Below are 14,226 nucleotides of genomic sequence, written 5' to 3' on the forward strand. Positions count from 1 at the left end.
CCAACAAAAAAGGAAGTAATAATAAATAATACATGTGGAGGAGGAAGAAATGACAGAGAAATGCATGCTATAAATTGTGAGGAGTGCAAATGAGGTCTATAAGCATTTTTAACTGTAGCCCATTATTACCCAGACAGATAAATACAGATGAAGAGCCCTCTTCAGCAAGTAGATTGATAGCAAAGGAAGAAGTGTAAGATGTGAAGAGGGGGGCACAGCATACATTTGTGATAGACAGGTTTGACAAAGGCTTTTTGAAAGGCAAGAGTGATGAAGATCATTTAAGTCACACACTGAACATTTTTAAACTATTTCATCAGTGAATACTGTAGCCTAGGTAAAATAATCCTTTTATTGCTTCTGAGCAGGATGAGTACAACAGTGATCAATCCTGTATTGATCTGAACACCACATGCTTCACAAGGCATGATCATATTTAAAGCAATAGACCCTTTGCTTTCTTTCAAACAGATAATACAGTAAGGAGTACGCTGTTCTTATACTTCTCCTCCCCTTCATGATAACAATGACAACCAAGATTAAGTGTTCAAGTTGGACAGCATGATTAACAGGCACTCGGGTCAAGGCAAGGAAGGAATGGCTGTAAACAAAGCTCGTGTAACACTACGCACAACATATTGGTGTTGTGGCCCACAATCGCTATGTGCTGCTTCCTTTTAAAATGTTGGCTCAAAATATTTGGGATGCTTATTTAATTTTATGGCCCAAGTATACATTTGTCTCCTTTCATTGTACCTCAAACACTATCAGCTACAAATCATTTGCCTTTAAGAAAAGAAGACCATTGTTTATGTAAAAAATTTAATGGATATATATGTGTATATATATATACTTATTTTCATTGAGCAACTACACTACTTAGCACCTTAAAAAGTACTTGCAATTACTGGATTTTCAAAAATGTTGCTCATATTATTTAACAAAATAATTTTGTTTTAATGCAGAATTATTTAATATTACACTTCTTTGGAATGAAGTTAAAAGACAATTTTTAAATATATCCTTCTCTCCCACCTGTCAGGTATAAACTGGTAACAATGTAACAAGTTAATATCCAGTTATAATTAGTATTTTAATTCAACAGACTATCTTTGGCACGACCATTCAGTGAACATGTTCCATATCTAAACAAATGCATCCTGCTACATTCCTTTCAGTTTTTACTGCACACAAATATATGACATAAAGCCTCTAAGGAAATAAAAGATCTTTAAAACAGTTATAAGAAAAAAAAATACAAATCTATTCCATTACTGCATTAATAGTAATATCTATTCACTTTAAAAACTTTTATGTGGCAAAACAACCTCCATAGAAAGCTACAAATGAGAATGAAACAGTTCACATATGTAAAGTTTATGCTAATGAGCTACAAAACATAACTACAAATACAAATCTAACTGCATACATTGCAATTATTTCAGAGGAAAAAGTCTGGCAATTTCTGTGACACAGAATGCAATATCACACAGTTGCCACCACGAATTAGATTTTACTTCAAAAAATGACAATCTCTCTCTCTCTCTCTCTCTCTCTCTCTCTCTCTCTAACACACTCACTCGCGCGCGCACACACACACACACACACACACACACACACACTATCCAAAATCAATTTTCACTGTTTGCTTTTCTTTTTTAAATATTCTAACACTACTTCAGAACCAGTAATGAGACATGAGTCCACAAATCTCCTTATCAGAATCCATACAGATTTCTAAGTAAATGAAATGAAGCTGAAATGACTTGGCAATACTGCAGTCTTTGTCACGCATGACTTTCCTGAAATAGAATATTTAAGGATATAATATTAGAGATTCTCATTCACAAATGCAGATCAATACTGATGAAATGCTCCACTGAGATATGTCAGTTATAGCAGAAATGATGCAATTACTACTTTATATTAAATAAAAGTTTGTTTCTACACTATCCTTTCTCCTTGCAACAACTTACATTAACATAGTACTATATAAATCTTCTTTGTTATCCTATCTACAAATAAAGATTAAATTTGTGAGAAACAGTAGTCAATTTTTTTTTTCATTTCACATGAACACACTTTAGCTGTGATCTCAAATATAAGGACTAGCATAACCAGTTTTACATCTGTCAAGAGTGTTTGTTTTACTTAATTCGATAATTATGTTGGCCATATATACTTTCTCAATATACAAGAAGTAAACAAATTCTTTATTTTGAAATCCTGAAATTTTGGCTAAAATTTTAGGTTTAACAGCTCATGGATCTTATTTGTTTTTGTGAGAAAGAGTTTAAACAGTGTTTTTGCACACTGATCTCACTACAATCCAAAATTATACTTGGGGGTGATTTAAAATGCCAATACTGTAATTACTGAACATTCCATAACTGAAACAACAGAAAATAACTTTAAAACACATTGTAAGGGGGAAAGGGCAAATATGCTACCAAACTGAAGACAAGGACAGGTTGTTAGATAACAACAGCAACAATAATAAATGATGATATATTGGCCAACAAAATTTTACAACTTTGAGATGGTTGCAAAAATGATTAAAACAGAAAAGCTGTCTGCAGAGGCATCGAATAGATAACAGAGGGGATAAAATGACCCTCATTTTCATTGTGCCTGCAACATGTGGACATTTGATGTGCATTTTACTAAACATCTACTGAAATGAAATGCAGATATAACAAATATACAAATGTTTAATATAACTGAAGAATTCCAGGATAAATCATAGCTTGTATTCACACAGGGCTGAATTGTTTCATAACTTGTTTCCAAACAAAATATTCCAAGTGCAACACAACAAACAAAACATTTAACAATAAAGCCATGTTTCATATGGTCTTGGATGACTTTATGATCATAAGCTGTTGGCGATTCTTTGTCAAAATACTGCAGTTTCTGAGAATTCAGAACTAGAAATTTTAGAAGCTAAGAAAAAATATGCAAATAGTACCTCTAATTTTTAAATAACTGATTTTCAAAGAATGAAAAACAGGTCTGAGAACAGTTACCCTGAATTATTTTTATATGGATATGCCATCCACTAGTACTACGATGGGTGATTCGCAGCTGTATCTACAAGTGACCAATAATAAAGAAATAAATAAATAAGAACAAAAGAAAAACAGAAGCATAAAAATTATAGAAAACAATAAAACAAGCAGATAAATGATATGAATACACAGAGATACAGTCTTATATTGAAGTAAGTATGAAGGTTAATTTGTGATTTAATTGCACTGTTCTTGCATGTCTTTATCATATGTTTTTTTGTAGTTTTCCAGCACATTTTTGCCTTGACTTCCTTCCTAGTTTCCACTGTATTTTCTCTTCTTCTGTCTTTCTATCAGGATGGAGATTTAGAAAATGACTTCAATTTTATCTACTAAGTTATGTGATATATCCTACACGCATCCAACATACATTAAAATAAATGGAGCATAACTGTGTTGCAATGTAGTTTAGCATTTATGACTGTCATCTTAATTAATCTAGAGGTTTTATGGAAGCCTAACTGGAGAACGAAATCCTTTGACTATAGTATTTTTTGCATTAACCATTTTATTTAATTCACGTGGATGACTACATACACATACCAGCCCAATCAGTCATCTCTTTCCTGTGCTGATGGTGACCATATATCGTACACAAACCCCGCAGTTGGAGTTACCCTGGTGTTCATATTTAATAATTATAAATGATTGAGTTTTATATGCAAAAAGTATAGATTGCTATTCACAGCAAAGAGGAGCAGCTGAGTCACAGAAAGACACAATGAAAAGATTGCTAAACTTTTAGCTTCCAGAAAAAAGTCCTAATTTGGAAGCAGAAAAACAAACACACACAAACTGTCACTGTCTACGCCCAAGTGACTGCTGCTTCTGAAGGAGGACTTTTTTCTGAGAGCTAAAAGTTTAGCAGTCTTTTCATTGTGTGTGTCTGCAAGTCAACACTTGTTCTGTGTGATTACTAACAATCTATCTTTTTCTATTGTTGTTATTCCATCTCGGAATTTCCACTGTTTGAGTTTTACACACACAATTTTACAGCATCCTACAATTACTTACAAAGCTATAAAGGATTTTTTTGCAAGAATGATCTCTACCTTGCACTGATTACTCTACAACAAGATCTGTGCTGACTTGTTCCAATGCTTTCATACTATAATACACATTTGCAGTGCAGCCCTAGGAGATGGATGATATACTCCTGCTCTCACCCCTTGCCCCCTCCCTGCCTCCCCCCCACCAAATGTGGTGTAATTTGTTCATTTATAAAAAATATTACTGACTGCTCTTCTAGCTGGCAGGAAAATTACTTTATTATTTTCAAAACCTATTAGCTACAATTCAGATTTAAGTTAACGTGTACCATATAAGGGTCTCACTTTTGCTTTCATGTACACTTGTGGAACATACTTCCTGCTGAAACTGCTTTATTTTTATTCATTTAATACACAAAACATTTTAAGAAATAGTTGTCATGTTTCCAGAATGAATCTTTACCCTACACTGGAACTTGTGCTGTTTTGACACTTCCTGTCAGATTAAAACTGTATGCCAGAGAGAGACTCTTTAACTCAGAACCTTTGATTCCCAGTCTAGCACACAGTTTTAATCTGCTAGGAAGTTTCATTTTTCATGTTATATACTAAACTTCACAGCACAGTCTATCTGAATCGTTGTTATTTATCCAAATTCTTGTCTGTTCTGGTCCGAGCAAGAAAATTTCTAACAAAATCCAGATGTGCTAGGGACATTCTATTCATTACCTAGTATTTTATAATTCAGAACACACTTTGCAAATTTAAGTCCTTTAAATTCTTTATTTTCTCATTTACCATACCCTAACTGAGTTTGTAAATTCTATTGCAGAAGGCTTGTAGTGTTTTGGCTGTGAAATAAATGCTCTGTGCAGTACTTTCATCTTGAAGGTCATGAAGGCGGGGATAAATGCACTAGCAGAAAAAGACAACAACAAAGTTCCATCATCATGGCCTCAGACAGACCAAACGGGACCAACTAACGACCGTGTCATCCTCAGCTAATGGCATCATTTGGGTGCATTATAAAGGGAAATTGGGTCAGCACACCTCTCCCCTTTCATTGTCAACTTTAGAGACCTTGTAATGCTTCTGATCATTCAAGCGCTCCTCAACTGGCATGATGAGGCTCAGTGGACTCTGCTGCAGTTCTTCAACCAAGGAAAAGTCCTTGGCAGTACTGGGAATTGAATCCGGAACCTCTAGATGGCAGTCAGCCACACTAACCACTCAGATATGGAACTGGACAACAGAGAAAGAAGTAGAGAGAAAATACCAACTGGGTATTTCATGAGCCAATTCACAGTAATAACAAACTGAGATCGTTTGGCAGTTACAGACATTCACATAATGCTGGGCAACTCTTCACAGCAAACAGATGACAAACAACGTTGATTAAAAAATTATAAACAAAAAACTACACAAACAGAAGTTGTTGTTTCAATGTCATAATAAAACCCAAATGCGGGAAATGTTCAAACCTTTTGTTTTTTGTTAGTTATTCTCTGCAACTACAAAACAATTTTTTGTTTAATGATGGTAATTTTATGCATACAGCTGCTGTTTATACAGGCAACATAGCATCAATTCTGAACTGAGCAGATTTGGCACAATAACCTCCATTTTTATAAAAATATTTAGAACTGTCTTTTGCAGTGAAACAAATCAGCCCATTAAAGGTAGAATATTAGCAGCATTCCAAGCAATTAATATTACAATAAAATATATAGATTCTGTTGAAAATGTATTCTGACTGCACAAATGTTGTATATACTAGGGAAAAAGTTGTTTACTGGTCTATCCTGGCACATAAATGTTGGATAACATCATCTGATTTATAACTATACTGAGAATGGCATTCAAAATTACTGTGGTAAATGCTGCAAAACTGAACTGATTCACAGGCAATGACAAACACACCAACTGTTCACAGCTAAGCTACACCATTACCAACCCTGTTTAAAATAGGGCACTGTAAAATCTAACATGTCCTTACAACCTACCCATCAGTCGGTAATGGAAGCAGCAAAGATTTGTAATGTTGATTCAGCTGTTCAAATGCCCCCTAGCGTTCCAAAGAAGGAGGGGCAGACAGTGTTAGTCATTTCTTCTTGTCCTTTCTTGAAGCTTGTCTGTTCTCTGCAAGTGGCGCAGGGGCAGTCGGGACAACAGGGACAGAAGCACGCTGGTCTTCCATGCGACCAGACTGCAAACGCATAATGAGTGAGAAAAAGTCTTCATCAGGAACAGTAGCACCTCGAGCAGCAGAGTGTGTTCGAGCTTCTCCTTCAGTTTCATTATCATCAGTGGGCAGAGAACTGCGTTGGTCCTCTAATCTGGAACTCTGGAGAAGAAGGAGGAAAAAAAAAATATATATATATCATAAGTTAGTATAATGAATACATCAATGTATTTACTTCACAAAATTGTGATAATTCAGTTGCCCCTATTGGCATTAATCAAGACATCTATAAATTCTTAAAAAATTCTAAAGTAAATTAAGCAAAAAAGCTCTACTTGTTTAGTTATGTTAGTTTGTAACACAGCATAAATGCAACATCTCGTGCAATTTCGTGATTCCAGAACAACTTTGTGCCTGAGTTAAAGTGAAATGTAAACAGATGTTGAATATTGTACAAGTAGGACAGAAGCAATTGAGCTGCCAACGCCCACACAAAAAAGAATGAAAACTTTGCTAGCTTTTGGACAATTCCTTTAATGAGCTACAGTTGTGTTGGCTGAGCAACACACGTGCGCACCTCCATTGAGCCCGGTAAATACACAATACCAGGACTGCAGTTCTGCAGATAAGACTGGGGTGAAGAGTTATATTAAGTGGGATAGGGTAGACAAACAAAAGAGTTGGGAAGGAGGAGGAGGACAAGTTAGGGAAGAGTGGCTAATGGCTCACAGGGAGGCAGCAGGTGTGCAGGAGGGAGAGGCAGCTGTTGCGCAGTATAGGAATGTGGCATACGGGCATAGGAACCAGGGAGTGTGTGTGGTGCACAATGATGATGACGTGAAGGAGTACAATGGGCATCACAAGAGAGAGGAAGAGCAGACTGTAGGGCAGACTTGTGGATGCTTTGGGTTAGTTGAGACTGAAGTTAGGAGGATTACAGGAACAAAAAATGTGTTGCAAGGTAACTGCAGTCTATGCATTACAGAAAAGCTGGTGCTGAGGGGAAGGATCCAGATGGCATGGGTTATGAAGCAGTTAATGACACCAGGTATATTGTGCTCGGCAGTGCGCTCTGCCATTGGGTTCACCCTGTTTGTGGCCACAGTTTAATGGCGATCACTGATTCTGGTGGACAAGACCACACAAAATTCTGTGTAGAAATTGCAGCTGAGTTGGTATGTGACTTGGCTGCTTTCACAGATGGTCCTGCCTCTGGTGGGTTAGGATAAGCCTATGACAGGACTAGAGTAGGATGTTCTAGGTAGCAGAATCGGGCAGGACTTCACAGGCGACCCTGCCTCTGATGGGATAGGGTAAGCCTGTCACAGGGCTAGAAGAGGATGTGCTGGGTGAGTGAACTGGGCAGGCAAAGGGTTGAGAGTGGGAATAGGAGTGATATGGGGAAGGATCAGGATGTTATGTAGGTTGGGTAGGTGGATTACTACTACATAAGGAGGTATGGGAAGGAATGTGGGTAGTATAATCCTCATTTTTGCGCATGATAGACGGTCTAAGCCCTGGCAAGGTAGATGATTCAATTGTTCCATTTCAGGAAGATATAGGGCGATGAGGGTTCTCCTTTGCAGCTGGTTCTTAAGGGTGGTAGGAGGGTTAGAAACATGTGAGGATACTGTGTGAGAAATCTGTTTGCAGACTAGGTTTTGGAGACAATGCCTGTCTGTGATGTCCATTGTGAGACTTTCAGCATGCAGGGCAGGGAAATTCTCTATACTGTAAATATGTCATCCACTGGTGGGTGGGGTATATGGGAGGGACTTTTTGGTGTGGAAGGGGCGACAGCTGTCAAAATCCCAGTATTGTTGATGATTAGAGGGCTTGGTATGAATAGAAACTGAAACCCCTTGTCTGGTTCAGGTTCATTGACAATATCTTCATAACCTGGGTAAAGGGCTGAGGCACATATTCTCATTCCTTCACAGCCTCAACACCTCACCCATGCCCTTCATCTGGTCCTCCTCAAACCAATGTGCTACTTTCCTGGGCATTGACCTCCACCTCAGATGAGCCATATCAGTCTCACTAACCATCAAGAATACCTACATTTCCTGGGCACCCGTGGATGACATATATACAATGACCAAATTCCCCTGTCCAGTATGCAAAAGGTCTCACAAAGGCCTTCACAGATAGGCACTATCCCCAAAACTAGTCCACAAATGGGTTACCTGAACCTTACCCCTCACACATCTAATCTTCCTATGACCATAAAGAACCCAATATCATCCCAGACTGGAGCAACTGAACCATGCCCTTCCTAGGACTTCGGCTATCTATCTTAATGCCTGGAAATAAGGGACATCCTACCCACAGTCCATCCCAACCAACCTACACAACCTAGTCCATCCCTAAGCTGCTTCCCCTCTTAAATCCAAAGCACAGGGTCATGTCCCTGTGGAAGACTTATATGCAAGACAGGCCAATTCACCCAACCAACACATTCTACTCTAGTCCTGTCACACATATATCCTATCCTGTCAGGGGAAGGCCTGCTGCAATTTCTGCACATCACTGTAAGTGGGCACAGCCACCAACCAGCAGCCCATCAGGATGAATGGCCACTGCCAAACTGTGGCCAAGAGCAGATTTGACCAACCAGTGGCAGAACACATTGCTGACCACAACATGTTAGAGTTCAATGGCTGCTTCACAACCCATGCAATGTGGATCCTCCTTCCCCTGCACCTGCTTTTCTGAACTATGTAGTTGGGAGTTATCTTTGCAACACATGCTTCTTTGGTGTAATCCTCTGGCCTCAATCTCCACTAACCTACAGCACCCACTCCACTCCCCAAAAGTTTCCTCCTCCTCTGTCCTGTCACCCCATCCCCCATCCATCATTATTATGCAACACACAAACTCTCTGGCTCCGGTGCCTGTGTGCCACATTCTTATCCCGTACACCTGCTGCCTCTCTCTCCAAGCACTCCTATCCTATACACACACTGCCTCCCTCCAAACCATCAGCCACCCTTACCCAACTCCTCCTCCTGCTACCCACCTCTTTTCTACCCAATCAACCTGACACAATCCCTCATTCCAATCTACCTCCCGAACTGCAGTCCCGGCACTGCATTTTCAGCCAACAAAATGTAGCTGCTCAGCTGTGTGTGTGTGTGTGTGTGTGTGTGCACTTGCATTCTGGCTCGTTAAAGGATTCACTCAAAAGCTAGCAAACTTTTCATTCTTGTTCGTGTTGCCATTGATGACTCAATGGTTGCCCTATTCAGTGAGTTGTGCTGAACTTTCCCCATCATATTTTCAGAAGGAAAGTAGTCATTCATAGCCTTGAAGCAGAAGACATACAGAATATTCTAATGCGGACTCTTAAGGATAAGGATGAGACACTGAGTTACTGATTGGCACATAAACTTTACAGAGAACATTACTAGATTTGGGGTAAATCTTCTGCACAGCTATAGAGTACACACACACTTACAGATACATCTGCATGGCTACATTGTCTCAGGTAAATACATTGCATGGCACTGCAGTTTGAGACCTCAGTTTCCTTTATGTGCCAATCAATAAGTCACAACTTCAACTATTTGGTGAATTGTTACATTCTTTTCCCTGTTGTTTGTTTTGAATAGTTCAGTCCGTAGTTAGTCTCCACTTATGAACCACAAAGAGTGTATTTTATTCTAACTAAAAGTGAGTTACTTATTTAGATTTTTCTGTATGCTTTTATAGTTTAATTCTTAAATTCCTTATATGTTTGTTTACTTAAGGGGTGCAGTATCACATTTTAGCAATTGTGTAATGTACACTTAATGCTACATCCTGTGCCCCTGTGATTTGCTCTGAGCTGCTGGCTACCCTTTTACAGAGCTCCTTCAGGTGGCAGCCTCCATTCATGAACCACCACGAGAGTACATTGTTTGCATCTGCCAGCATAAAGTGAAATAATCTTGGAGAGAAGTTCATGTTTTTAAGTAGCTTGTGTTACTGTTTTTAACAAATTGGCAGGAAAAATCTTGTCTAAGAGACAACAGGGTTAGATTTTATGTTTTTTTGCATGTACTGCCTTCATTTGAATTTTAGCAGTAGGTTGGATAGGGTGTATTCATGCTACGTTTTACACAAGAGGAGCTGGCTGCAGTTCACAAATAGCTGAAGATATTGGCTGCACTCAGTTGTATGCAAGCTTTTATCTTGGGGTGTAGCGATGGTAAAGAAACTAGTTCATAGCATGGGCTGCCTCAAGTGTCTTGTGTTTCACCCAAGGGCTCTGCTTCCAATGCATCTTACAGCTAACTCGACATGGTGGAACCATGCTCACTGCATACTGAGCGGCACGTTGTAATGCACTTACATCACTTGAGGCAGACTATCACAGTGATAAGTGACTGTCCGGCCTCACTCATTCACCCTGTGAGGAGACAAGTGGTTGCCCCTTCAGCAGAGTCCAAGCAGGCATACAGGGCTCAGGTTTGTAGTTATTGGGAACTCCAATGTTAGGTGTGTTATGAAGTCCCATACAGGAGTAGCATTCAGGGTTGCAAAGAAGTCAAATGTGTGCTTGGTATGTCTGCCAGAGCAGCCTCATCTGAGATGTGCAGAAGGCCCTGCCTGCAGCTATCGAGGATGCAAGGTGCAGTAATCTTCCAGTTGTGACTCACGTCAGCACCAATGACAACTGTTACTTGGGTTCTGAGGCCATCCTCAGTTTGCATGTGCGGCTGACAGAGCTGGTGAAGATAACTAGCCTCACTCATAGGGTGAAAGGAGAGCTTACAATTTACAGAAGCGTACACAAAATTGATCAGAGTCTCCATCAATTCTGTAATGATCTTGGATGCAGATTTTTGGACCTGAGGGTGGAGAATTGTAGGGCTCTCCTAGATAGATCAGGAGTCTATTACAAAGAGGAAGCAGCTGTTCGAATAGCAGGGTACTTGTGGAGTGCACCTGGGGATGTTTTGGCTAGGCGATAACTCCATCGACTGATGAACACTCACCAGTTGACATGCAAAGAGGAAAATCAAGTTGTGAACAGAGTATAGACACTTCGGATATCAAATTTTTAACAGTAAATTGCCAAAGTATTGGTAACAATGGTCCTGAATTTACTGACATCAGCTAGTTTGACAACCCACAAGCAACAGACATACAGCTCAACTAAGACTGATATTATCTACAGTGTCAGTACAGACTGCACTGATACCTCGGGATTGCAGTATGTCTTAACTCATATGTGATTATGATATATAGTAAGCAATATTCATTCTACCAATGTCAACAGAATGTAATTTTTAATAAGTAATGTTATGTGCTACTGTTTGTTTTGTCTTTGATTGTTTCATGTGTGAGTGGGAGCAGACAGAAGCATGATGAGAATTTCCTATGCAGGCACTGCTCTCAAGGTTTTGGCCAACATTACCACACTAATGATCAGCCCTATACTGGAGAGGTAAACCACTTGCATTGTGGAGGATTCCTGTGCTCATTATTTCATTATGTCATAATTTGTTGTACTGGAAAAACAATGTCTTGTAATAACATTCAGTTCAGTTACTGCTCATCTTCAACCATGATAACTTGGGGTCATATCACATCGTACATTTCAAATGATGGGAAGCCCAGGTTGGAATATCAACAATTATGGAAAGGATAGATTGATAAAGATGACATGTTGAGTTGCAAACAGGCACAACAAACAGATTTAACACCTTAAAGGGAAAGCTGCCATCACGAAAGAGAGGCACACTCGCATTCACACAAGCAAGAACACCTCACACACACAGACCGCTATCTCTCTGGCTGCTCAGGCCTGAGCAGCCATAGATAGTTGTCTTGTGTGTGTGAGGTGTGCCTGCTTGTGTGAATGTGTACATGTTTCTCTTTCCTGATGAAGGCTTTGGTCAAACGCTTAAAGTGTAATGGGCTCTTTGTTGTGTGTCTGCAACTCAACGTGACATGAAGATAAGAAATCTGTGTCAAGAGATTTCTGCTTTACAACGAACATGCCTGTATTGTGAGTTTTTATTTGATAGGGTTTTGTACTTTCTTCTGTTACCCATGGCTTCTTCACAGTTACTTTCTTTGTACCCATGTTTTTCTTTCTTTATAGAGATGTCCATCCCTCTTCAACTGCACTGCCTACTGGGCTACTCCCTATCTCTGTATCTACAGCCCTAGAGAACTTCAAGTGTCTCTCGTCATTCCTTAGTACTTCCGTATCGCACTTCTTTGCATACCGATTCTTCCTAACTAATCTCTTAAACTTCAACCAGCTCTCCATCACTATTGTATTGTGATCTGAGTCTATGTCTGCTCCTGGTATGCCTTACAATCCAGTATCTGATTTTGGAATCTGTCTGACCATGATGTAATCTAATTGAAATCGTCCCTTATCACCCGGCCTTTTCCAAATATACAACCTCCTCTTGTGAATCTTGAACAGAATATTCGCTATTACAATAATAAGTTTATTGCAACCGAATATCCATACAAATTCAAAGTACAATGATAATAATAAACGAAATTAGAAATTTTATATATTGTGATTTGCAAGACTGTGTCTTCTTGGTATAGAGTTCTATATGGTAATGTTTGCATATTTGATGACACAGTTCACACTCACACACTGTGTTTGGTTCATGATATGACGTGTTGTTGCCAATAAGGTGGTGGAAAACATGGACTGCCATTCTGGTGATCATGTGTCTCATTTCAAAGTTTTCCTTTGTCCATGTTCGGTCAATCATTGCAGAGGTATGTCTTCCCTTTTTTCCTTCAATGTTTTAATTAGACTTTCCAAAGAGCTGCTGTTGGGTAGCATCAGGTTTGTCCATAGGTCTTCAATGAGAAAGGGTCCCCATGCCAGCAGGTATACAAGTCTGGATCATGCTGCTTTGGACAATCCTATTGCTTTCTTTATGTAGGCCACCTTCACTCTTTTTAGTGTCATTAGGTTCTTCACTTTAAGACGTGATCCGATAATTTCTATGCCGTACATCTGTATTGGAAGATTTTGGCTCTGAATAGTGCCATTGCTGTCTCCAGGCTCTGATGTATTGTATTTCATGGATTGCCGTTATTGCTTACATTGCTTTCTCCATTATGTGTTTTGTGAAACATTTTCAAGTTGTTTGTATTGTGACCCCTAGGTACTTGAAGTCTGGTACAATCTTCAGTTTTCTCTCCTATACGAAGATCTCAGCTGATGCAGGTGCTCTTCCTCCACTTCTGAGTATCATCATTTCTGTTTTCACCACATTTATTTTGAAGCCACGTTTGACACATCAATTTTCCATATCGTTCATTGCTTCTTGTAATTTTGCAATGTCCTCTGCACCTATTACAATAACGCCTCCATATGCATATAAGATTATAGCTTCCCTTTGAGGTTTTCTTACAATTTCTTCCACTGCAAGGATAAATAACAGAGGACTCAGTGGGTCTCCCTGTAGTACTCCATTTGTATGGTGTATCGGTTCCAAGAGGGAGAAGTTGTCTGAGATACTTCTTTTGTTCCATTGCAGTATTGTGCTTATGATTCGTGTCCATATATTGTTTTCTCCCAGGGTTTCCTCTAGTTTTTTGGTCATTAATTTTCTCTTTATAAAGTCAAAGGCTTTTATGAAATCTATAAATACCACATTAAACTTTTCTCTGTCTTCAAGGACTCCCTATAAACTTTTTAGCAGGAGTTCTATTGCAGTCAGAGCTGCTCTTCCCTTCCTGAATCCCATTTGGCTTTCGGGAAGGTGTTCATTGATTGTTTTCTATTCTTTCTGTTATTATTTTTGTGAATACTTTGAACGGTAAATTTTCTAGGGCTATGCCTCTGAATTTGCTAGGGTCCTTGGGGTCTCCTTTCTCTTTATGCAGCATTTTTACTATTGACTGTCTCCACTGTTCTGGAACGGGGGCTGCTTCTATGCACTTATTGTAGAGTTCTGTTCACATTTGTGTTAGTATTTTGGCAGTGTCTTTTAAATATTCACTATAAAGTCTGTCATGG

The 14,226-nt window shown here is 39.1% G+C and overlaps 1 protein-coding gene across 3 annotated transcripts in view; it reads right to left on the reverse strand.

The window, feature by feature from the left end:
* Positions 1 to 1,602: 1,602 nt before the first annotated feature.
* Positions 1,603 to 14,226, reverse strand: part of LOC124612689 (G-protein-signaling modulator 2) — a 138,090-nt gene continuing 125,466 nt past the window's right edge. For 2 of the 3 annotated variants that reach the window (XR_006979562.1, XR_006979561.1), the window contains exons 13-14: positions 6,061 to 6,401; positions 1,603 to 1,802 (exon numbers count right to left, since the gene is read on the reverse strand). Coding sequence is in view for 1 of the 3 variants with exons in the window: in XM_047141032.1 (XP_046996988.1) it covers positions 6,159 to 6,401 (243 nt within the window). In the remaining 2 variants the exon portion in view is untranslated. Of the gene's footprint in view, positions 1,803 to 4,264; positions 6,402 to 14,226 lie in introns of those variants that run through there. The other variant, XM_047141032.1, reaches the window with a different exon arrangement.

Source organism: Schistocerca americana, chromosome 1 (assembly GCF_021461395.2).
Source record: "Schistocerca americana isolate TAMUIC-IGC-003095 chromosome 1, iqSchAmer2.1, whole genome shotgun sequence".
Classification (NCBI taxonomy): Eukaryota; Metazoa; Arthropoda; class Insecta; order Orthoptera; family Acrididae; genus Schistocerca; species Schistocerca americana.